The 24,767-nt window shown below is 42.6% G+C and overlaps 1 protein-coding gene across 1 annotated transcript in view; it reads right to left on the bottom strand.

The window, feature by feature from the left end:
• The window catches only part of commd9 (COMM domain containing 9), a 32,620-nt gene extending 13,815 nt beyond the window's left edge, over window positions 1-18,805 (bottom strand). Inside the window, exons 1-2 of the mRNA XM_043706261.1 lie at window positions 18,699-18,805; window positions 7,529-7,654 (exon numbers count right to left, since the gene is read on the bottom strand). Coding sequence (XP_043562196.1) covers window positions 7,529-7,654; window positions 18,699-18,755 — 183 coding nt within the window. The 5' untranslated portion in view covers window positions 18,756-18,805. The remainder of the gene's footprint in view (window positions 1-7,528; window positions 7,655-18,698) is intronic.
• Window positions 18,806-24,767: the final 5,962 nt, after the last annotated feature.

The raw sequence follows: 24,767 nt of genomic DNA, 5'->3' as shown, positions 1-24,767 counted from the left end.
TCAAGTAAGGGAACCCTTAGGAAGTAGCGACCATAATATTGTAGAGTTCAGTCTGGAGTTTGAAAGGGAGAAGGCAAAATCGGATGTAATGGTGTTACAGTTGAATAAAGGTAATTATGAGGGCATGAGAGAGGAACTGACTAAAATAGACTGGAAGCAGAGGCTAACCGGGAAGACAGTAGAGCAAAAATGGCAGGAGTTTGTAGGTATAATTGAGGACACTGTACAGAGGTTCATTCCCAAGAAAAGAAAGATTAACCGGGGAGGGATTAGACAACCTTGGCTGACAAAGGAAGTCAGGAAATGTATTAAAGAAAAAGAGAGATCCTATAAAGTTGCTAAGAACAGTGGGAAATCAGAAGATTGGGAGGGATACAAAAGCAAACAGAGGATAACAAAGAGTGTAATAAGAAATGAGAGGATCAAATATGAAGGTAGGCTAGCCAGAAATTTTAGAAATAATAGTAAAAGTTTCTTTCAGTACATAAGAAACAAACGACAGGCAGAAGTAGGCATTGGGCCACTTCAAACTGATGCAGGAAGCCTAGTGATGGGAGATAAGGAAATAGCAGGAGAACTTAACAAGTACTTTGCGTCAGTATTCTCAGTGGAAGACATGAGTAATATCCCAAAAATTAAAGGGTGTCACGGGGCTGAGTTGAGTATGGTTGCCATTACGAAAGAGATAGTGCTAGAAAAGTTAATAAGTCTTAAAATTGATAAATCTCCTGGCCCCGATGGGATACACCCTAGAGTTCTGAGAGAGGTGGCTGAGGAAATAGCAGAGGCATTGGTTGAGATCTTTCAAGAGTCACTGGGGTCAGGAAAGGTCCCGGATGATTGGAAGATGGTTGTTGTAACCCCCTTGTTCAAGAAAGGATCAAGGCAAAAGATGGAAAATTATAGGCCAATCAGCTTAACCTCGGTGGTTGGTAAACTTCTAGAATCCATCATTAAGGATGAGGTTTCTAAATTCTTGGAAGAGCAGAGTCTGATTAGAACAAGTCAACATGGATTTAGTAAAGGGAGGTCATGCCTGACAAACCTGTTGGAATTTTTTGAAGAGGTAACAAGTAGGTTAGACCAGGGAAACCCAGTGGATGTGGTCTATCTAGACTTTCAAAAGGCCTTTGATAAGGTGCCACACGGGAGGCTGCTGAGCAAGGTGAGGGCCCATGGTGTTCGAGGTGAGCTGCTGGGATGGATTGAGGATTGGCTGTCTGACAGAAGGCAGAGAGTTGGGATAAAATGTTCTTTTTCAGAATGGCAGCCGGTGACGAGCGGTGTCCCGCAGGGTTCGGTGCTGGGGCCACAGCTGTTCGCATTATATATTAATGATTTGGATGAGGGAACCGGGGGCATTCTAGCGAAGTTTGCCGATGATACGAAGTTAGGTGGACAGGCAGGTAGTACTGAGGAGGTGGGGAGGCTACAGAAGGATCTAGACAGGTTGGGAGAGTGGTCCAGGAAATGGCTGATGGTGAGCAAGTGCGAGGTCTTGCACTTTGGCAAAAAGAATAAAAGCATTGACTACTTTCTAAATGGTGAGAAAATTAATAAAGCTAAAGCACAAAGGGATCTGGGAGTGCTAGTCGAGGATTCTCTAAAGGTAAACATGCAGGTTGAGTCCGTGATTAAGAAAGCGAATGCAGTGTTGTCTCTTATCTCAAGAGGGTTGGAATATAAAAGCAGAGATGTACTACTAAGACTTTATAAAGCTCTGGTTAGGCCCCATTTGGAGTACTGTGTCCAGTTTTGGTCCCCACACCTCAGGAAGGACATATTGGCACTGGAACGTGTCCAGCGGAGATTCACACGGATGATCCCTGGAATGACAGGTCTAACATGTGAGGAACGGCTGAGGATACTGGGATTGTATTCGTTGGAGTTTAGAAGATTAAGTGGAGACTTAATAGAGACGTACAAAATAATACATGGCTTGGAAAAGGTGGATGCTAGGAAATTGTTTCGGTTAGACGAGGAGACTAGGACCCGTGGACACAGCCTTAGAATTAGAGGGGGTCATTTCAGAACAGAAATGCGGAGATATTTCTTCAGCCAAAGAGTGGTGGGCCTGTGGAATTCATTGCCACGGAGTGCAGTGGAAGCCGGGACGCTAAATGTCTTCAAGGCCGAGATTGATAGATTCTTGTTGTCTAGAGGAATTAAGGGCTACGGGGAGAACGCTGGTAAGTGGAGCTGAAATGCGTATCAGCCATGATTGAATGGCGGAGTGGACTCGATGGGCCGAATGGCCTTACTTCCACTCCTATGTCTTATGGTCTTATGGTCTTAAATCCAATCTTCAGAATAATTTCTAGTACCTTGCTTACCACAGATGTAAGACTGACTAGTCTGTATTTCCCAGGGATTTACATATTCTTTTTTGTGAACAGATGAACAACATTCACCTCCCTCCAATCATCCGGTACTATTCCCATAGAGAGCAAGGATGCAAAGATCATCGTCAGAGACGCAGTAATCGCATTCTTTGCTTCCCATGGTAACCTTGGATATATCTGGTCTGGGCCTGGGGACTTATCTATCTTGATGCTTCCCAGAATTTCCAGCACATCCACTTTCTTAGTATAATTCTGTTCAAGGCCATTAACCCAGTTCAGTGTTCTCACTATCAACAAGGTCCCTCGCGTCTAGTGAATACTGAAGCAAAAAACTCAATAAAGGCCTCCCCAACATCTTCAGACTCCAGGCACAAGTTCCCTCCATTATCCCTGATCAGCCCTACCCTCTCTCTGATCATTGTCTTATTCCACACATAAGTGTAGAACGCCTTTGGATTTTCCCTAATCCTTCCTGCCAAAGCATTTTCATGCCCCCTCCTAGCTCTCCTCAGTCCATTTTTGAGTTATTTCCTAGTTACCCTGTAATCATCTAAAGCTGTGCCAGACCCTTGCTTCCTCAGCCTTAAGTAAACTTCCTTCTTCCTCTTGACAAGAAGCTTCTCTTGTCATCCAAGGCTCCTTCACCTTACCATTCCTTGTCCGTCTCAGTGGGACAAAGGTATCCAACAATTGTAACAAGTGCTCCTTAAACAGTCTCCACATTTCTGTTATGCATTTCCTGTAGAACAATTGTTCCAGTTTATACTCCACAACTCCTGTCGAATAGCAGTATAATTTTACCTCTCTCAATTGAATACCATCCCATATTTTCTGTTCCTATCCCCCCCCACCTTGGTGGCATTTGTCGCAAATCTTGAATCCCACGTGTGTATGTGTTTGAAATATATATATATAAACGTTTAAGTTATCAAAGCGTCAGCCTGAAGGGGTGAAGAAAAGAAGATCCTAGAAGCATGGGAATTTAAAAGAGCGATCGACCATGTTGGCCTTCTACATCATCATATCTTTGTAATGGAAAATCAAATATTATGCTTTGTCCAATTAACCCTGTTAGTTTGCCCTCTCAATTAGCGATTGTCTTTATGTCAGTATGGTTATTTCCAAACAAAAGATTCTGACCTTTGGGGTTTAGCATTAAGTCCAAAAATCCACAATAATCTAATAAACCTTAATAAATAAATGCCAACCCAAGTACCCAAAGGAAAAGGCATTTTCAGAGAGATTCTTTATGGCCATCTATTATCCCAGCAAAATACCCAACTCTGAGAAAATGGACTTCTTTCCTTGCCCTACGTCAGAATTTGCAAGTTACAAAGTTTAGCTGGTCCCACTTTGCCCTGTTAGCCAATCCTGGATTTGGGATAAATTGGTCCACTTTTTAAAATCAACAAACTGAGGGTTCAAAGTCAAGTGTGTGGTGCTGGAAAAGCACAGCAGGTCAGGCAGCATCCGAGGAGCAGGAGAATTGGTGTTTCGTCCATAAGCCCTTCATCAGAAATGCCTGAATGCTTATGCCCAAAACGTCGATTCTCCTGCTCCTCGGATGCTGCCTGACCTGCCGTGCTTTTCCAGCACCACACTCTCGACTCTGATCTCCAGCATCTGCAGTCCCTCACTTTCTATAAACTGAGGGTTCAGAAAAGATTTATAAGAATATTGCCAGAGTTGGAGGATTTGAGCTATAGGGAGAAGTTAAAAAGGCTGGGGCTGTTTTCCCTGGAGCATCGGAGGCTGAGGGGTGACCTTATCGAGGTTTATAAAATCATGAGGGGCATGGACAGGATAAATAGACAAAGTCTTTACCCTGGGGTGGGGGAGTCCAGAACTAGAGGGCATAGGTTTAGTGTGAGAGGGGAAAAGATATAAAAAGGACCCAAGGGGCAACGTTTTCACGCAAAGAGTGGCACATGTACAGAATGTGCTGCCAGAGGAAGTGGTGTAGGCTGGTACAATTGCAGCATTTAAAAGGCATCTTGATGGGTTTATGAATAGGACGGGTTTAGAGAAAAATGGGCCAAGTGCTGGCAAATGGAACGAGATTAGGTTGGGATATCTGGTCTGCATGGACAAGTTGGACTGCACGGTCTGTTTCTGTGTTGTACATTTCTATGACTCTAATTAGACTGCCAATGTCATTCCATACAATGTCTCATCTCCAGAAGTTTCAACGCCAACATTGGCTGGTGTTGACAAGTACCCTTCCAGTCAGATCCATCCGGTGCATCCAAAATCTCAGCCAGTTCACATAATTTCACAGAGAGGCTGAAAATTGGATAAAGCCTCTTGGGTTGTCTGTTTGACACTGAATAAATATTGTGAATGCATACTGTAAATATAATGGTAATATATAGTACTGGAAGAAACGGATTTAGTTTGCAACTTTTCAAATGTCAACTTTCTTCTGTACTTCTGTAAGTGAATAAAGTACATTTTTGGAAAAAGCAATTGAAAATTCCATGCATCAATGTGACAAGTCCAAATTTCTTCACGTGAACGATCTACTTCAGTTTTATTGCATCAGAGTTTTTTTTTTGCTATTTTGTAATCGGAATAAAATTGACAAATTAGTAAGTTTTGATTCTAGTGGACCCCCCTAGACTGCCCGATATTTTGCCCCTCCAGCGTAATCAATATCCAGAGTTAAAAACTTTGGTTTTGCACACTGTAAAGATAATACCTTTTCATTTTTTTTTAAACGTGTGCTGAAATGAGAAAAGAAAAGTTTTAAATCTGAAGATTGCTGCACGGTTTAAAATCAAGACATTTGATATTAATTGTGAACACTGTTTTTACAGCTGTGGATTACACTGGTGTTTGCAGAGGAACTGGAGCTTTGAGTGGCAACAAGCTGATTAAAAACTGGCCATTGTCTAAAACCCCAATGTCAAACATCTTCTGTCTGCTAACAATCAGGTGATTGGTTCTCAGGTAACTGAACAACTTGAGGTTGGGAACAAGAGAATCTATAAGGTCTCCACTAACCAGGAGCTCCCACTTTGTTCACTGCAGCAAGTAACAATAAACATGAAGCGAATCAGCTTACCTTTGCTTCATCAGTAGCTGTAAACTGTGATTTCTAAATGATAAGTCAGAGACTCAGAGGGTTTTTCTCTTCACAGAAAATACCAGACCTGCTGAGTTTCTCCAGCAATTTCTGTTTTGTTTCAGATTTCTGGTATTCACAGTTTTTTCTTTTAACTTAGTGTTATACGTTGATGTTATTTACCTCTAGCTAGAGTCTAACTACTTTTAATAAATAGTAATTCCTTTTAAGTACAGATACATGGCCCAACTTTCTGTCAACCTAGATCTGAAAATCGGGAAAATTGTGAAATTGCTGCAAAAGTTTTAAAAATCTTTAACTTGTGTGATGACCCCAGGAATGGTGGGGCTTGATTTCCACTGCACCGCACCGCACCACCCCAGTGAGGTTTGATAACAAATAGCAAATGCTGATGGTTTTTAGAATCTGCCCCACAGTTAAAAGAAACATTGCATCTGGAACATTTGCAGGACACTATATTGAGAGGGAACTGATACAATTAATCTATAGACATTTTAGGGACCCTCATCCCGTTATTTTGTGCTGAATCTGAATCACTAAAGATCAGGAGTGAAGAGGCCACGTTTTCTGCAAAAAGACAGAGACTTCCTCTTCAAATCAATGTTTTTGGTAAGTCCATCAGACACAGACTCTTATGTATCTGATGCACAAGATGTTTTTGTGATTCTTGCAAAGTCATGTTTGTCTCTAACTTTTTATGTTGGATCCCAAAACACTGCTCCATGTTCTACTTTCTCAATTCATATTATTCACTAAATTTGCAGGAAAGCATTACAGAGGAACCTTGATTATCCGAATACAAATTATCCGAAAATCACATTATCCGAAGGAGATCTCGAGGTCCCGATAGAAACATTATATCAAAGACGTGTTTCCAACAGTGATCGCGTCTTTTGTTTAGTGATTAAACAGGCACCGTCTCCAAATGACTGACCTCCCGCCCGCTCTCTCCCCCACACTTTCCGTGGAGTTCTACAGAGTTGTGTGCCCTAACCACCCCCCTCTCCCTTCCACAGATAATCTCTCCAACATTGTTCTGTACATGGCAAATGTGGAACCTGTCAAAAAGTTGCAGTAATAAGTTGTGTGTGTGGCTGTGGCTGTGTGTGTGCGAGTGTGCTTGTGCGCGCACACCATATGGAGACTTACCCCACAAAGGCAGCAGCAGTAGTAGTCTCCATGTTGGTGACCAGTCCGGCTGCCCTAGTGAGGGGTGTGGTGAAAGGGTTAAAATTGTGTCCCAATACATGTGTGAATCTAACCGAAAATGGAAGGTGTCGCTTAGTCCCGTGTGAATCTTATTACACACCTTCCCGTGTGAATCTTCTTATCTGTATGTGACCAGAATGGAATGTGTTTTTCAGCCTTGCTCTGCTGTTCACATGAATGTTTAGATCTCGAAAAGAGTATATCAGCTGGAAAAGTCTCCAGTTCGGGAGAGTCTGCTCCGGGGTTGCGGTTAACCGCCGAGCGTGGGTTGTTGGCAACCGCTCTACGAGAACTGACGGCTCCCAGTTCCGGTAACACGTAGACTGAGTATAAACCAGACCCGTTGTAAGTACGAGACCTGGTTGTGGCTGGGATAGGGAGGGAAATATATCCCTGGTGGTTTTGGACGGGTTTGGGAAGGTGGCGATGTTGGACGTGGGTGGGGAGGGGTCGTTGTTCGACGGGTTTGGTGGAGGGGCAGTGTTGGACGGAGCTGGGAGGAGGGGGCGTTGTTGGACGGGGTTGGGGGGGGGGCGGGTGCAGGCGGGGTTTGATGGTATTCTGGAGGTAGGCGTGGGGCAGGGACAGTGTTGGAAGGGGTTTGGGAGGTGGAAGGGGTTTGGGGGATGGGCGGGGTTGAAGCGGGGGCGGGGGCTCGCGCATTGTGTGCTGCCGCTAGTCTCCTGTATTGGAAGCAGACTTTAAAAACTCCGAGTCCCAGAGGAAAGGTATTTAATCGATTAACCAAATAATCGATTTTCCGAATGAAATTATGCCCGCCCATCTCGTTGTATAATCGAGGCTCCTCTGTAATTTACTTTTTAGGTGCAGACAAGGCTGTCCATAAATGCATCATTATTGTACAGACTTAAAAACTCAGAGGTTCACCTACCTGCTTTGCCTCCTCAGGGGTCACCGATAAACTTTTGGCGGTGCTGTCAACTAACCTGACTGAGTTGGTTGCTGAAGTGGAAAAACATTCCTGACATAACTGCCTCACCACATCCTTTGAGGGAGCCTAAAAAGAACAGAAATCCAAGTAGGTAATCATTAATTATCTGTATTTACACTTATGTAAAACACCATGAATATTAGGTCACAGAACTATAGTGAGATGAGCCCATATGGATGAATGCAATGATTTTAAACTCTCTGCGCTGGTGACAGATTAACAAACAAGTTCGATTTGTGGAGATTGGGAGGCTAGAGAGTAGACTCTGGAATATTCAATCTGGAACCAGCCACAGGAACAGAAACTGGGGTAGAATGGGAAATGTGGCCAAATTGAACGAATGTGTTTTGATGATATAACTATTTGTGTTTCTGTAAGATCTTTAATGTAAGAAAACATCCTGAGTGCCTCACAAGAACACCATAAAGCAAAGGTGAGACACTGTACCACATAAGTCAAATTGCAGATTGAAAGTTTGGTCAAACAGTTAGGTTTTAAGGAAGATCAATGGAAAAGGAAATGTAGAAAAGCAGAGGCTTTGGAGAGGAATTCCAGGACTTTAGGCTTGGAAAACTGAAGGCATGGCTGTCAATAATGGATGGATCAATATCAGGAATGTTCAAGGGACTGGAGGTAGAGAAGTACAGATATCTCTGAGGGCTGTGGGGCTGGGAGAGGTGACAGGAAGATTAGAAAACTAGAAAGGGAATTCTAAAATCAAAAGATTGTTTGAGCAGTAGGCAGATATGCACAGGGATAATAGACAAATGGGACTCTTACACAGGTGGAATTTTGGATGACCTCAAATTTAGGGAAAGTAGAATATGGAAATTTGGCCAGGAAAAATGCATTGGAACAAAAAAAGAAAATGGATGAGGGTTTCATTATGCAAATTGATACAGGAGTAAAATTGAGCTGTGTTCAGGAGGTGGAACAAGTTGGTTCTCCTGGTGGCGCGGATTTAAGTTTTAACTCATTATGGGGTCAAAAATAGTACTTAGGTTGGTAATTGTCTGGTTCAGCCAGGAAGATAGAAAGAACGAGTTGGTGACTAAGGAAAGCAGTTTGCAACAGGGAACAGAGACAAAGGTGTTATCAGGAATTCTCATGTAACCACCAATCGACAGGAGTATATTTCCTCGCTCTGGGAACTGATCTTCCTCTCTCCTTTTGATCAAATCTCACTGTCGGTATTTACGAGTGGTCCTCACTGCAACTGGTGCATTCTCATAACTGGCACACCCCTATTCTTCATGCATGCCAGTTATTAGGGCGTTTACTGTACTTAACTGGAGCAAAGTTCGGCTCATCCAGCACTGGATGTCAGATAAACAATTTGATAATTTGTAGATAATAAAAGGGGCGAGAGGCAGCAAGGAGACAGATCGGAGTGTCATCATCAGTGCACGTGAAAACTAGCGCTGTGTCTTTGGATGATGATATCAACAATGGATGGTACGGATGTGAAATACAAAGGGCCAAGAATAGATCATGAGGTACCAGTGGTAAAGGTGTAGGATAAGAAGAAAGGTCATAGCATGTGATAAGGATTCTTTTGGATCGATGTACCTCCTTAAGCCATGCATTTAAAAACTCAAATCTTGTTCAAACATATTATATTTAAAAAGAGTTTGTCTCTACTCACATTGGTAGTCTGGAAAACACAATGGTGGTGTTTTGGTAGCATTTAAACAGGATAGCTTTGAGGAGGTAAAACAAAGAACTGTGGATGCTGATGTCTGAAACAAAGACAGAAATTGCTGGAGGACCTCAGCAGGTCAGGCAGCATCTGTTGAGAGTCTTCAAGTTCAATTCTGAAGTAGAGTCACTGGATTTGAGACATTCACTGTGCTTCCCTCCATAGATGCTGCTGACCTGTTGAGTGTCTCCAGCAATTTCTGGCTCTGAGGAAATTCTGGCTTATCCTCAAGCAATCAGGCAAACTCTAATGAGTTCTTTGAAAAAGGGAGAACTGGGTGTTATCAGAATACATGGAGAACATTATACAGCATAAACTCAAGAGGAGAAGTGGAAGTCCTGAATTGTTGATTATGAAGCAGCTCAAGGAGAAACTATTCAACATTCAGTAGCTGCACTGGAATAGAAGCAACAGACTGAGAAAGACCAGTCACATGGAGCTGGATAAGAGAGGAACAGCAGGGGCTAAAGGATATTCAAAACATGGATATTAAAGATGACTTGAAGGGGGAAGTTTCTCTTGTCACAGCCAGTACTTGTTGTTGATGACTTTAAGAAGATTAGTTGTGAGCAGAGCAGAAAACGAGCTACAGAGTTTTATCAAGGAAGTGAAGGCATAGAAGTTACAATTACAAACTGACACTGCTTAAAAAATAGAAATTTAATTTAAAACTGTAAATGGAGACAGCAAAAGTTCATTGGAGGATATTGGATAATTGGATCCACTGTATAGACAATGTTGCTCACAATACAAAACATCTGAATTTCTCACTAAGGGTAAAGCTCCTAAATGTTTTCGAATAGAATCCAAATGGATCTGAATAGCTTACAATTCGAACATAATAAAATATACCACCTTATACAATAGTTGTGATTACTGTTGAAAATATACTATCCTTAAAAAATAACTTCATAACAGAGGCAGAGAGATGGAAGATTTCAACAACGTCTGGGTTGAAGAGGGTTTACTATATGACTTCTTGAAATTGAAAAGTCAAATGATTAGAGTGTTTACAAAACTGCTTACAAAAAAAATCAGATGACTTTGCATTTTGAAGGCAAGCAAAACGTTTGAGACAGTTAAGTGATGGATTTTATTACTTTAATTGCTGTAAAACTGGCTTGAAAGAAGACCCATGCTAAAGGTTATATGGCAACAGCCTGTGGGCTGCAGTTGCTGTTTTCCATTTGTTGAGTCCGTTGAAGAAAGTCTTCCAGCCTGGACAGACCAGGTTCTGACTCTCCTGAAACATAAGCAGAATATCTTAAAGCTGAATCAGCCACAAGGATCCCACACTCACTCTCCCTCAGCTGAAATATTGTGGGAGCATGATAACATTAAATATCATGACTTCTAACTAACTCTCATCTGAACTCAAATCTGATTTGAAGACCATATCAATTCTATGGCAGTCAGTATCTTGATTCTGTCAGTGGAAAACTGACTGGACTGTTAAGAACTCTTCCTATTTGTATCCTTTACCACAGGAAACCATATAGTGTAGTAGCAGGCCATTCTGCCCATCAAGTCCACACCACCCTTCCAAAGACGATCCCACTTAGACCCACCTCCATACTCTGTCCCTGTAACCCTGCATTTCCCGTGGCTAATCCACCTGACCTGCACATCTTTGAACTGGAGCAAGAAACCAGAGCACCTGGGGGAAACCCGCACAGAAATGTTGAGAACGTGTAAGAGAACTTTAACACTTATTCATTGCTTTTTCCCTTTGGGGATTTTTGTTAAACATATTATCCCTATAGAACTGCATTGTCTTATCAATAGCGTGAATGCGTGCGTTTGAGAATAATGGAATAGAGTTTACTTTTGCATAACAGCCTTGCTAGTAATTGGTTTAACCACTTAACATAAGAGGAGTAAGTTTGGTTTAGTTTTTGATAAGTTAATGCCTGGTGTACATTTCTTTTATCTCGAATAATATAAAAATGAACAAATTGAATATTTTGATGATTAAATAAAGCATTTACACTTTTGGCTTGGCTCATGGAGTAATGGAGCTTGATTATCAGTGCTTTCCTTCCATCAGAATCACTAGCCTGTTACTGAGTAATGGAACAGGAATCAGAGTTCCTCTCACAGAAGTAAAAAATGAAAACTACTCAAGAGCTCACAGAGGCGCCTCACGGACTGAAATGCACAAGACTTCAATGTTACAGTTCCAAGTATCAGCGACATGGTAAAAGCAGAGGTCTCGCTAGCAGCAAAGCACTTGGGAGACTGAATGACTGCATTTCCTTTATTTCACTGGGAACTGTGCAAAGGTGATCAGCATTCCAAAAGAGCTCTGGGATTCTTGCCAACAGAAAAAAAGCTGAAATAGTGTAAATCCTTTCATTGGAAGAGAGCTGGGATTACTCTTCCAGAGACACATGAATCAATACAAATGTAGCTCTCGAAAAAGGACACGCAAATTAGGCATAAAGCAAAATTCTGCACAATACTAAAAAATCCACATTACATCAGACAGATCTTTGAAAGAACCTTCCAAACAGGACAGAGGCAAGACCACTAGAATCATTTAGCAAATAACTTCAATTTACTCACCATTCATTCTCTATATCAATGCAAAGTAGTTCAATGATTGTAATATAAGCGAATAGGCACACATGCAAATAACAGGGAGATAAGTAACTGGATAGTCAACTACTATTCCTGAGGAGAATTTCCCCACTCCTACAATAGTGCTATGGAATCTTTTTTCCTTCCACCTAAGAGAGCAAACCTGGCTGCAGTTTAAAGCTTGGGAGTGTAGGGCTGGAAAAGCACAGCAGGTCAGGCAGCATCCAAGGAGCAGGGGAATCAATGTTTCAGGCAAAAGCCCTGCCTGATGATTCTCCTGCTCCTTGGATGCTGCCTGACCTGCTGTGCTTTTCCAGCACCACACTCTCTACTCTAATCTCCAGCATCTGCAGTCCTCACTTGCGACTCATTTTAAAGCCTCATCAGGGAGAGGCCTTCCCTCAGCACCTACAATATGGGTTCAAGTCTGAATGTCATTTAAAGTCAGAGAGCTGTACAGCATGGAAACAGACCCTTCAGTCCAACTCGTCCATGTTAACCAGATGTCCTAGTCACATCTATCAGAATTTGCCCCATATCCCTCTAAACCCTTCCTGGTCATATACTGATCCAGATTTAAGTGTTGCAATTGTACTAGCCTTCACCACTTTCTCTGGCAGCTCTTTCCACACATGCACCACCCTCTGCGTGAAAAAGTTGCCCCTTAGATCCGTTTTAAGTCTTTCCCCTCTCACCTTAAACCTACGCCCTCTCGTTTTGGACTTTCCCACCCCAGGGAAAAGTCCTTACTTATTCACCCTATCCATGCCCTTCATGATTTCACGAACCACTGTAAGTTCACCCCTCAGCCTCCAACGCTCCAGGGAAAGTACCATCAGCCTATTCAGCCTCTCCCCATAGCTCAACCTCTCCAACCCTGCCAACATCCTTGTATATCTTTTCTGAACCCTTTCAGTTTCACAACATCCTTCCTATAGCAGGAAGACCAGAATTGCACATAATATTCCAAAAGTGGCTTAACCAATGTCCTGTACAGCCACAACATGACGTCCCAACTCCTATACTCAATGCACTGACTAATAAAGGCAAGCATACTAAACGCCTTCTTCACTATTCTGTCTATTTGCAACTAGAGGGTTTGAGCTACAGGGAGAAGGTTAATAGGCTGGGGCTGTTTTCCCTGGAGCATCGGAGACTGAGGGGTGACCTTATAGAGGTTTATAAAATCATGAGGGGCATGGATATGGTAAATAGGTCTTTTTTCCCTGGGTTGGAGGAGTCCAGAACTAAAGGGCATAGGTTTAGGGTGAGAGGGGAAAGATTTAAAAGGGACCTAAAGGGCAACTTTTTCACGCAGAGGGTGGTGCGTGTATGGAATGAGCTGCCAGAGGATATGGTGGAGGCTGGTACAATTACATTTAAAAAACATTTGGATGGATATATGAATAGGAAGGGTTTAGAGGTCCCAGTTATAATGGGCCAAGTGCTGACAAATAGGACCAGATCAATTTAGGATATCTGGTTGGCATGGACAAGTTGGACCAAAGGGTTTGTTTCTGTGCTGTGCATCTCTGTGGCTCCACTCTCTATGAACCTGCACTCCAAGGTTGCTTTGTTCAGCAACACTTCCCAAGACCTTATCATTAAGTGTATAAGTTCTGCTCTGATTTGCCTTTCCATAATGCAGCATCTTGCGTTCATCTAAATTAAACTCCATCTGCCAGTCCTCAGCCCACTGGCCCATCTGATCAAGGTCCCGTTGTACTCAGATAACTTTCTTCACTGTCCACTACACCTCCAATTTTGGTGTCATCTGCAAAATTACTAACCATATCTCCTATGTTCACATCCAAATCATTTAGATACATGATGAAAATCAGTGGATCCAGCAGTGCAACACTGCTGGTCACAAGCCTCCAGAATGAAAAGCATCTTTCCACCACCACCCTCTGTCTTCTTCCTTCAAGCCAGTTCTGTATCCAAATGGCTAGTTCTCCCCGTGTTCAGTGTGGTCTAACCTTGCTAGTCAGCGTCGAAAAGTGTGGGGTTGGAAAAGCACAGCAGGTCAGGTAGTATCCAAGGAACAGAAGAGTTGACGTTTTGGGCATAAGCTCTTCTTCAGGAATTTGGAGGGGGAAGGGGGCTAAGAGATAAATGGGGCTGGCGGTGAGGCTGGGAAGAAGATTGCTGGGAAGGTGACAGGCAGGTGCAGGTGGAGGGTAATTATGATAGGTGGGAGGGAAGATGGACAGGTAGACAGATCAAGAGGGTGATACTGAGGGTTGAATCTGGGATGAGGTGGGGGGAGGGGAGATTTGGAAACTGGTGAAGTTGATGCTGATGCCATGTGGTTGAAGGGTCCAATGGCGGAAGATGAGGCGTTCTTCTTCCAGTTGGCGGGTGGCTTTGGTTTGGTGGTGGAGCAAGCCCAGGGTTTGCATGTCATTGGGGTAGTGGGAGGGGGTGTTGAAGTGGTCAGCCAAAGGTTAGTGGGTTGGTTTGGTGTACGTGTCCCAGAAATGTTCCTTGAAATGCTGTGAGTGGGCTCCAAGTCGCGGAACATTTCAGAGAACATGTCTGGGACACATGCACCAAACAATCCCAACGCGCTGTGGTCGACCACTTCAATTCCCCCTCCCACTATCCCAAGGACATGCAAATCCTGTGTTTGCTCTTCTGCAAACCAAAGCCACCCACCAATGGGAGGAAGAACACCTCATCTTCCTCCATGTGACCCTTCAACCACATGGCTTCAACATCAATTTCACCAGTTTCCACCCTCCCCAATGACCTATCACAATTACTCCCCCACCTGCATCCATTGGCTTCCCAGCTACCTCCCCCCCATCCCAACTCCCCTATTTATCTCTCAGTCCCCTTCTCCCTTCACATTCCTGAAGAAAGACTTATGCCCAAAATGTCGATTCTCCTGCTCCTCAGATGTCACCTGACCTGCTGTGCTTTTCCAGCATCACACTTTTTGATTCTGATTCTCCAGCATCTCCAGTCCTCACTTTTTCCAATCTTGCTAATCAGTCTACCATGAGAAATCTTGTTGAATGTCTTACTGAAGTCGATAAAGATGATTTCCATGGTCTGCCCTCATCAATCTTTCAGGCTCAGAAGTCACCACAGCACCAACACTAACAAAGTTATATCGGGTGAAATTTTAGCCATAATGATCCTGCAACATGAATTAAAGAGACTGATTCCTTACACAAAAACATAGACATCATATTCTTTAATTTAGATAGATGACCACTGAGCTCTTCAAGCTGAAGATTTTTACATAGATGAAAACAAATTATAAAGGGGCATCACTATCGTGAACATAAAAAGGATCTGGACTCTTTCAGTTTTTACTCTTGTCATACATCAGAACCGATCTTCTACTGCAGCATCACTCTCCCTGACCTCTTAAGATCCACAAACTAAAAATCCACCAGTTTTGAATACACTCAGCAACTGAACAACAGGCTCATTTTGGAGGAGAAAATTCCAAAGATCTACCACCATTCTTCCTATCGGAACGATGTTGTGAAACTTGGAAGGGTTCTGAAAAGATTTACAAGGATGTTGCCAGGGATGAAGGATTTGAACTATAGGGAGAGGCTGAATAGACTGGGGCTATTTTCCCTGGTGTGTCGGAGGCTGAGGAGTGACATTATAAGAGGTTTACAAAATTATGAGGGGCATGGATAGGATAAATAGACAAAGTCTTTTCCATGGGTTGGGGAGTGCAGAACTAGTGGGCATAGGTTTAGGGTGAGAGGGGAAAGATATAAAAGAGACCTAAGGGGCAACTTTTTCACACAGAGGGTGGTAGGAGTATGGATTGAGCAACCAGAAGAAGTGGTGGAGGCTAGTACGATTGCAACGTTTAAAAGGCATTGGGATGGGTATATGAATAGGAAGGGTTTGGAGGGATATGGGCAGGGTGCTGGCAGATGGGACTAGATTGGGTTGGGATATCTGATCAGCATGGACAGGTTGGACCGAAGGGTTTGTTTCCATGCTGTAATCTCTATGACTCTATGATACTTAGTGAAAAATATTTCTCATCTTAGCCTGAAGCAGTAACACTCTGGATCCAATCAGGAGAAACACTCTCCCTTGATAGACTCAGCCAAGTCCTTTAATAATTGGATGAGTTTTCATTATCTTCAGTTCCATAGAACATTGCCTTGTCTTGACTCAGTCAATCTAGTGAAACTTCGCTGCATTCACTTTAGGGCAAGGAGACTCAAAGAGTAGCCTGTACTCCAATTGTGGTCAGCATTCTGTACAATTGGAGTAATTCATTACACTTTCACTCCAATCATTTTGTAATAAAATCTACCATACCATTTGTCTTCCTAACTGCTTGCTGTACCTATATGTTAACTTGTACAAGGAGCCCTCTGAATGTAAATGCTTCTTAATCTCTTACCATCTAAAAACACATAGTCAATGCAGAAAAATAACCACCTTTTAAAGGATGCTTTCTCCTTGAAATATTCTCTTGGGAGAAATGCAAAATTTCCATTCTCTTCTGTAAATTTCTTAATGTATATTGCAGTTTGACTTAGCTTGCATTATTGTTTCAAGCTAACAAATGGAAAATCATTGTCAGATTCTGAGTGAAGAGAATGGAGCACAGAGTGGTTAAGAGAATACTTTGTAAACATTTTTCAAAAAAACTAGAAAGGAAAGTTTGTGTTTTTTTAAAAACAAATCTTTAGTAGCTGGTGAGTTTCTCTCATATCCTCAAACTTGGAAACTGTAATTTGCTATCACATTACTTATAACTTAACATTACCTTCTCAAGTGCAACTAGTGCTGGCCGAGCACAACATTCCTATGTTTAATGACTGTTGCAGACATGATGGGCTGAAGGCCTCTTTTTGTGCTGTAAAACTATGATTCCATATCTATTAGCTTAATTTCTGGATTTAGTTCCACACTTTAGTAAATTATTTTCAAATTCAATATAACGCTCTACCACATTATAGTCACCTTTCCCTGATAACTTTTCCCAAGACATCCCTTTACTATTATTCCTGTCTCATTGCACAAAACTAGATCTAGAATTATCTATCGTTGGGTTGGTTCCCAGACATACTGTTCCATGATCTCATCTTGCACATTATTGCTGCAAATCTGCTCTGTCCAATCTGTACGAAGATTGAAGTCACCCATAATTATTGTATCATCCTTGTTACATGTACCTCTGATTCACTGATTTATGTTACTGCTCAGGAGTTTGTGAACTAATTCCTTTCTGTCCCTTGTTTCTTCGTAGCACTCAACTTTTGATGCAATTAAATGTTATAACACAATTTAAAAATTTGAAGACCCTTCTCTGTACTGGTGCCAGTGGCACTTTAAGTAAAATTACTGCTTATAACCTCTTATAGTACAGGACTCTTATGAGTGCTTGAAAAATCCAAACTGCTGCCTTACTTTCTCAAAACACGTCCTGTTCTTTTTCCTTCAAACATTTATTATTCTTCCTTTATAACCTCTATGCATCATTTTGTAAATGGATCTCACTAAACTGCTATAAAAACAAAATGCTAGACAAACTCAGCAAGTCTGGTAGCATCTGTAATAAAAGAGACAGAGTCCAACGTGACTCTCCTTCAGAACTGAAAGGGTTTGGAAAATGGTATATTGTGTACTTTTGACAAAAGGCTGGTAGCAAGTGAACAAATGATGTGGTGGCCCAGTGAAAAAGAGGTTTTAATTGTTGTGAGAGAGATGTAAAATGGGTGTAAATTAAGGTTTGAAAGGGAGAAAATGAGTCCTCTTTGCCAAGAGCAAAGTAAACAAGGCCTGGGGGAGGGAGTAAGAACATATAGAGGACAATGTTTTGTAGTAGGCTATGAAGTTGTGCAATTCATAAAGTCCTAGAAGCTGTAAGGTGTCTAAGCCTCAAGCTTGCATTATGCTTCATTGGAACATTGCAGCAGACCCAGGACAAAAATGTTACCAAAAGCATCAGATGGTTTACAGAAATGGCAAGCAACTGGAAGATCACAATCATTCCTACAGAGGTGTTCCAAAAAGAAGGCATTTAGTCTGCATTTGGCCTTGCCAATATAAAGTCGTCATTGTGAGCAGTAAATAATCTATTAATGTTTGCACGGTGGCTCAGTTGTTAGCAATGCTGCCTCACAGCACCAGGAAGCCAGATTAGATTCCACCCTTGGGTAACTGTGTGGGTTTCCTCTGGGTGCTCTAGTTTTCTCCCACAGAGGTATCCAAAGATGAGCTGGTTAGGTGGATTAGCTATGCTAAATTACCCATAGTGTCCAGGAATGTGTTGGTTAGGTGACTTAGCCATGGGGAATGCAGGGTTATGCAGTGTGGGTGGGATGCTCTTCCAAGGGTCGGTGTGGACTTGATGGGCTGAATTGGCTGCTTCCACACTGTAAGGATTTAAAGATTAGATCGAAAGAACTGCTTCTCCTCACTCAGTGATGAATTTTAAGTTGACGACCCTTGGTCACTGAACTACAAGCAGAGGAAATAATTAGTCTTGTTCATCCTTCATAATTCTATCAAAACTTTAACAAGTTGCTTGCGCAATTGCTTGTAGGCCGAATTTCCTGTACTTTGATTTTATTTTGCGTTCCTATACTTTTTTAAAACGTGACGATTTCACACAGAGAAATCCGCCGAAGGGAAAAAAAAGTACATGCACCAATACAGTTGCCTGACCACCCCGCCCCGTATCTTGGGGAAAATTACACACACGCCGAACGTTTTGGGAGCAAACTCGGTGGTTTCGGGTCATTGATCAGGAAGGGTGAGCAGGTTCTGAGTGTGCCAGGCCGCTAGTGGGATCCATCGGTATCAGTGAGGGTTTCTTAGCCTCTCTCGCATTACCTTCAAGAGCAGCTGCAGGGCTCCAAGCTCCGGGAGGCTGCCCAGCCGAGCCGCCATCTTGCTGCCGCCGGACGGACAGCCAGTGCGCAGGCGCGGTGAGCGGCGCACTGTATTCTGGGAGCTGTAGTCGGTTTGGTGTCAAGATGTCTGTGTGTGTGTTTGTGTATGTAGTGGGGAAAGAGTGTGGACTCACTTCACCTCAGTCAGGCTTCACTTTCAAATCCACGTACTGTCAACACTTCGCAGTTTTGGCGCTGGAACTACCTTGCGACCCGCATGTGAACTGCACAGCCTTGCCCATGGTGAAATGTTTGTGTGTTGGGAACTTGGCTTTGACTCATGTGACCCTAGGCTGGACTCTTCACCCTGCTGAGATTAAAAAGCTCCCTGTCAAGTCAAGGCTTCAAGAATCATCCCTTGATGGAAGCAGCTCGTAAATGACCAGGCGTTGGATTAAAGATGATGAGAGCCGATGGAATCACACAAGAATCAAGGAATCAAAAGTTGAAAGAATCGAAGGGTACTAAGAAATTTTATTGGGCATTCAAGACTCAGGAGAACTTTCAAAGGGCCTCGTGGTTAATGGGGGCCAAAGGTTTTTCACAGGTCAATAAAGGAGGAGAAAGTGAGGACTGCAGATGCTGGAGGTCAGAGTTGAGACACACATCAGCACACTCTCAACTCTGATCTCCAGCATCTGCAGACCTCACTGTCTCCGTGCTGGTGATCAGAGTTGAGAGTGTGTTGCTGGAAAAGCACGGCAGGTCAGGCAGCATCTGAGGAGCAGGAGAACAAACGTTTCGAGCATAAGCCCTTCATCAGGAATGAAACTTGTGGGCTGGGGCTGAGAGATAAGTAGGAACGAGGTGGAGGGGGGGAGGTAGCTGAGAAAGCGATAGGTGGATGAAGGTGAGGGAGAAGGTGATAGGTCAAAGGGGGGAAGTGGTGGATAGGTCTGGAGGGTGGTGCAGAGTTGGAGGCTTGGGACTGGAACAATGTGGGGGGAGAGGAAATGAGGAAACTGTTGAAATCCACATTTATCCCATCTGGTTGCAGCGTCCCAAGGTGGAATATGATGTGTTCTTCCTCCAGGCATCGGGTGGTAATGGTTTGGTGGTGGTGGAGGAGGCCCAGGACCTGCATGTCCTTGACAGAATGGCAAGGAGAGTTGAAGTGTTCTATCACGGGGCAGTGGGTTTGATGGGTGTGGATGTCCCAGAGATGTTCTCTGAAATGATCTGCAAGAAGGCATCCTGTCTCCCCAATGTAGAGGAGACCACACCAGGTGCAATTTATACTTTGGTAGAGGTACAGGTAAATTCTGACGGATGTGGAAGGATCTCTTGCGGCCTTGGACAGAGGTGAGGGGCATGGTGTGAGTGCAGGTTTTGCGCTTTCTGCGATGACAGGGAAAGGTGCCAGGAGTAGGGTCTGGGCTGGTGTGGGGTGTCGACCTGACAAGGGAGTCACAAAGGGAATAGTCTTTCCGGAATGCTGATAGAGGTGGGGATGAAATATATCTTTGGTGATGGGGTCTGTTTGGAGGTGGTGGAGGATGATGCAATGTATGCAGAGGTTGATGGGGTGGAAGGTGAGGACCAGGGAGGTTCTGCCCTTGTTGCTTTGGGAGGGGTGGGGTTCCAGGGCGGTGATGCTTGAAGTAGAGGAGATGCGCTGGAGGGCATTGTCAACCGTATGGGAAGGGAAGTTACAATCATGGAAGAAGGAGGCCATCTGGGACTTTCTGAGGTGGAATTGATCAATGAAGGTCAATAAAGGCCATGTAGAGTTCTGTGTATTGTACCAATACTTTGCTTGTATTGGTCAACCAGTAAAGGTCATGCCAATGGTTGGTTTTGATATTGCCAGAAATGAGAATGAGTCTGTGCTGAGAGATGGATCAGGATTGTTTGGGAATCTTCACAGTGAAAAGAGGGTTAGGTTTCCCCAAATTAATTCACCATGCTTCCTGGAAAGTGAATCAAAAATGGCATTGGAGAAGTCAGGAGACAGTGCTTCCTTCCCAGAACTTTGTAAGAAGTGATTCAATTGCAACCGTGATCATTTTTAAACAGCTGCTGTGGTCTAGACACTGCATCTCAAACCAAGTAATTCACTTCCGAAGCAAATCCTCTTTTCACAACTTAAGGATGTCTTATTTGATAATGTGCTGCACTGGAAAGGGCACAGTAGGTCAGGCTGCCTGACCTGCTGTGCCTTTTCCAGCGTTACACTTTATCGACTCTTACTCTCCAGGATCTGCAGTCCTCACTATCATGCAGTCTTATTGCCAAACTTTAAAAAGGATGCAAAGGCATTGCAGCAAATGCAAAAGAGGTTTACAAGGATACTGATAAAACTTTTGTTGTTGGGATGGAGAAGTGCTACCTCACTTGCTGAGTATTTTTAGCATTTCTGTTTTGATTTTAAATTTCCTGCCTCTACAATGTTTAGCTTTTGTAGATGGAAGTGGGTAAATTTTCATTACAATTACAACATCCTATCTCTAAGAAGGTACACAGACTTCAATCATTGAATGATTCAACTGAAATGCGTATCACAGAATCCATCCCCTGTTCATCCTAATGTTTTAATTCCCACAATATCAATATGCTTTGATCTTGGTAGCCAAAGTTCTGAATTTCCAGGATTTTTCCCTCCCAGACTTGGAGCTTTACAATATGCCACCTTCCTTGTATAGCCTTCTCTTGTGAGTAGAAACATGTCACCATTCCTTCAGTGTTGTTAGAACAAAATCCTGAAATTCCCTCCATAATGGTATGTGGGTCTACCTATAGTACATGGACTGCAGCAGTTCAAGAAGGCAGCTCACCACCATCTCAAGGGCAATTAGGGATGGGCAGTAAATGGACTAGCCAGTGATGCCCAGATCCCACAAGTAGATTTTAAAAATTGCAGATTTCTTACACTGCAGAAGGCGACAATTCAACCATAGTGTCTGTGCCAGCTCTCCAATTGAGTGATTTACTTAATTTCGTTTTCCTGAAATGACCCTGAGGTCCTTCTTGTTCTTCCATTTCAGGTTTCAGTCTAATTCTGTTTTGAAATTTATGATTGAACTGCCTTCACCACACTTACAAACAGTGCATTCCAGACCCAAACCACTCAATGCCTGGGGTCAATTTCACTTCTTTGTTTGATTACGTTAAATCTTGTGCCTTCTTGATCCTTTCATGAGTGGGTGCAGTTTTTCCCTATCTACTCTGCATAGACCCCTCATAATTTTGAATACTACACTAAGTCTCCTCAGCAATTTCCACTCTCCCACTTACTTCAGTAACCTTGGATACATCTCATACATTGTTGGTGCCTTGACTGTTTTAAGTACAGACATCCTATCCAACATTTCCTCCTTATAAATTTTAATTTGATTGTACAGAACCTGAGTATATTAAAAAAATACATTTGCCAAAGCTTTTCAACTTGTATTCATCAGGACACTTTACTAAAAAAAAATCAAGAGTCAAATCAACATTTATACTGAATGAGAGGAGAGTGCTGAGGGAAATTGGCAAGAGGTTATCTACTACTATCTACCATAAATCCACCTTCAGTGGTCAGTATACATATTGGGATTCTGACTTATGTTACAAGACTTATCATGCAAAGATTGCCAGGAAGGCAGAGGATTGGGAACGTTTTTAAAAACCAATAAAAGATGACCAAAATAATAACAAAGAAGGCAAAGATAAACTTTGAGGGCAAGTAATACAAAATGGACAGCAAGATCTTCTTTAACTATACAAAAATAGAGAGGCCAAAGTGAAGTAAGCCCCTTAGAGAACAAAGCTGCGGAAATAATGGGGAACCCGGAAATATCAGTGGAGTTGAATAAATATTTTGCATCAGTCTTCACAGTAGAAGACACTAATGGCATTCCAAAATTACCAAATAATCAGGGGGCAAAAGGAGGAACAATAATAAGTACAATATATATCACTAGAGGAAAAGGTCCAGCAATTATCATGTCACCAGCCTCTACATCCAAAGGATCATAAGGTGCCATTTCTGCCACTTCCAGTGGGATGCCACCACTAGATACATAATGTGGGAAAATGTGAGGTTATGCCTTTGGCAGGAAGACTAGACAAGCAGAATATTATTTAAAAAGCAAAAGACTGCAAAACAACTGCAGCACAGAGGAAGCCCTCATGAATAAATCTCTATAAACGCTAGCATTCACGTTCATTGGGTATTGATTCAATAAGGTAAATTAATGTTGGCTTTTATTTAAAAGTGAATGAAATATAAAAATGTGCAGGTTTTGTTAAAACTATTCAAGGAACCTGCCAGACCACAGCTACAATACTGTGAACAGTTTTGAGCCTCTTATCTAAGGAAAAATCTACTAGCATTGGAGGCAGTCCAGGAAATGTTCAATTGGCTGATACTGGATATAGAGGGACTGTGTTATGAAGGGTGGTTAAATAGATTGGGTCTGTACTCTTTGGAATCTATAGGAATGAGAGCAGACCTATAAGAATATATAAGATTCTTAGGGGATCTTAAAAGGTAGATGCAGACAGCTTGTTTCCCCTTGTGGGAGAGTCTATAATTAGAGGGCATAATCTCAAGAATATGGGGTCACCCTCTTAAATGAGAGATGAAAATAAATTTCTTCTGTAACTATGTTGTGAATCTGTTGACTTCTTTATTGCGGAGCACTTTAGAGGCTGAGGTAAGTATATTCAAAGCTGAGACAGATAAATTTTTAACCAATAATGGATTTGAGAAATACGGGGATAAGGCAGGAAAGTGGAGCTCAGGATTATCAGATCAACCATGATCTTATTGAATGGTGGAGCTGACTCAAAGGTCTGAATGGGCCTACTTCTGCTCCTACGTCTTATAAGGCCTTTTATTGGCAATCTCATAAATAGGGCCCAAGGCATATGATCACTCTTTTTGAATTTTATTGGAGCTGCAAAGGAGGGATAGGCTTTGGGAAGTCAGGAGATGCAGGACTCCTAGCCTCTAACCTGCTCTTATCACCAATATTTATATGGTGAATCCAGTTCAGTTTCTGTTCAATGGTAACTCCCAATATGTTAATAGTGGTAGATTCAGTGATTGTAATGCTATTCAATATCAAAGGTTGATGATTAGATTTTCATTGCCTGACACTTGTGTAGCAGGAATAGTATTTGCTATTTGTTAGCCCAAACCTGGATATTGACCACTTATTATTATTTTTGGCTATGGACAGCTTCAGTATCTGAAAAGTTGCAAGTGATGCTGAACATTGTGCAATCATCAGTGAACATCCCTATTTCTGACGTTATGATGGAGGGAAGGTCATTAATGAAGGAGCTGAAGACGGTTGGGCCTAGGACACTACCCTAAGGAAGAGGGTTTCCTGCAAACAAATCCTGGAGCTGAAATATCTGATTTCCAACAGCTGCAATTACCTTCCTTTGTGCCAGGTATGACCACAACCAGTTTTCCCTTTGATTCTAGCTTTGCCAGGGTTCTTTGATGCCATACTCAGTTAAATGCGACCTTGATGTCAAGGACAGTTGCTCCCACTTCATGCCTGGAATTCCGCTCTTTTCTCCCATGTTTGAACGATGGCTGTAATAAAGTCAGGAGTTGAGTGGTCCTGGCAGAACCAAAACTGAGCAGATTATTGTTGGGCAAATCGGAAAGATGTTGTGAAACTTGAAAGGGTTCAGAAAAGATTTACAAAGATGTTGCCAGGGTTGGAAGATTTGAGCTATAGGGAAAGGGTGAACAGGCTGGGGCTGTTTTCCCTGGAGCGTCGGAGGTTGAGGGGTGACCTTATAGAGGTTTACAAAATCATGAGGGGCATGGATAGGATAAATAGATAAAGTCTTTTCCCTGGAGTCAGGGAGTACAGAACTAGAGGGCATAGGTTTAGAGTGAGAGGGAAAGACATAAAAGAGACCTAAGGGGCAACCTTTTCACACACAGGGTGGTACGTGTATGGAATGAGCTGCCAGAGGAAGTGGTGGAGGTTGGTACAATTGCAACATTTAAAAGGCATTTGGATGGGTATATGAATAGGAAGGGTTTGGAGGGATATGGACC

This window comes from Chiloscyllium plagiosum, chromosome 16 (genome assembly GCF_004010195.1).
Source record: "Chiloscyllium plagiosum isolate BGI_BamShark_2017 chromosome 16, ASM401019v2, whole genome shotgun sequence".
NCBI lineage: Eukaryota > Metazoa > Chordata > Chondrichthyes > Orectolobiformes > Hemiscylliidae > Chiloscyllium > Chiloscyllium plagiosum.
Note: the sequence above shows the minus strand (reverse complement) of the source record. Positions and strands in the feature narration are given on the sequence as shown.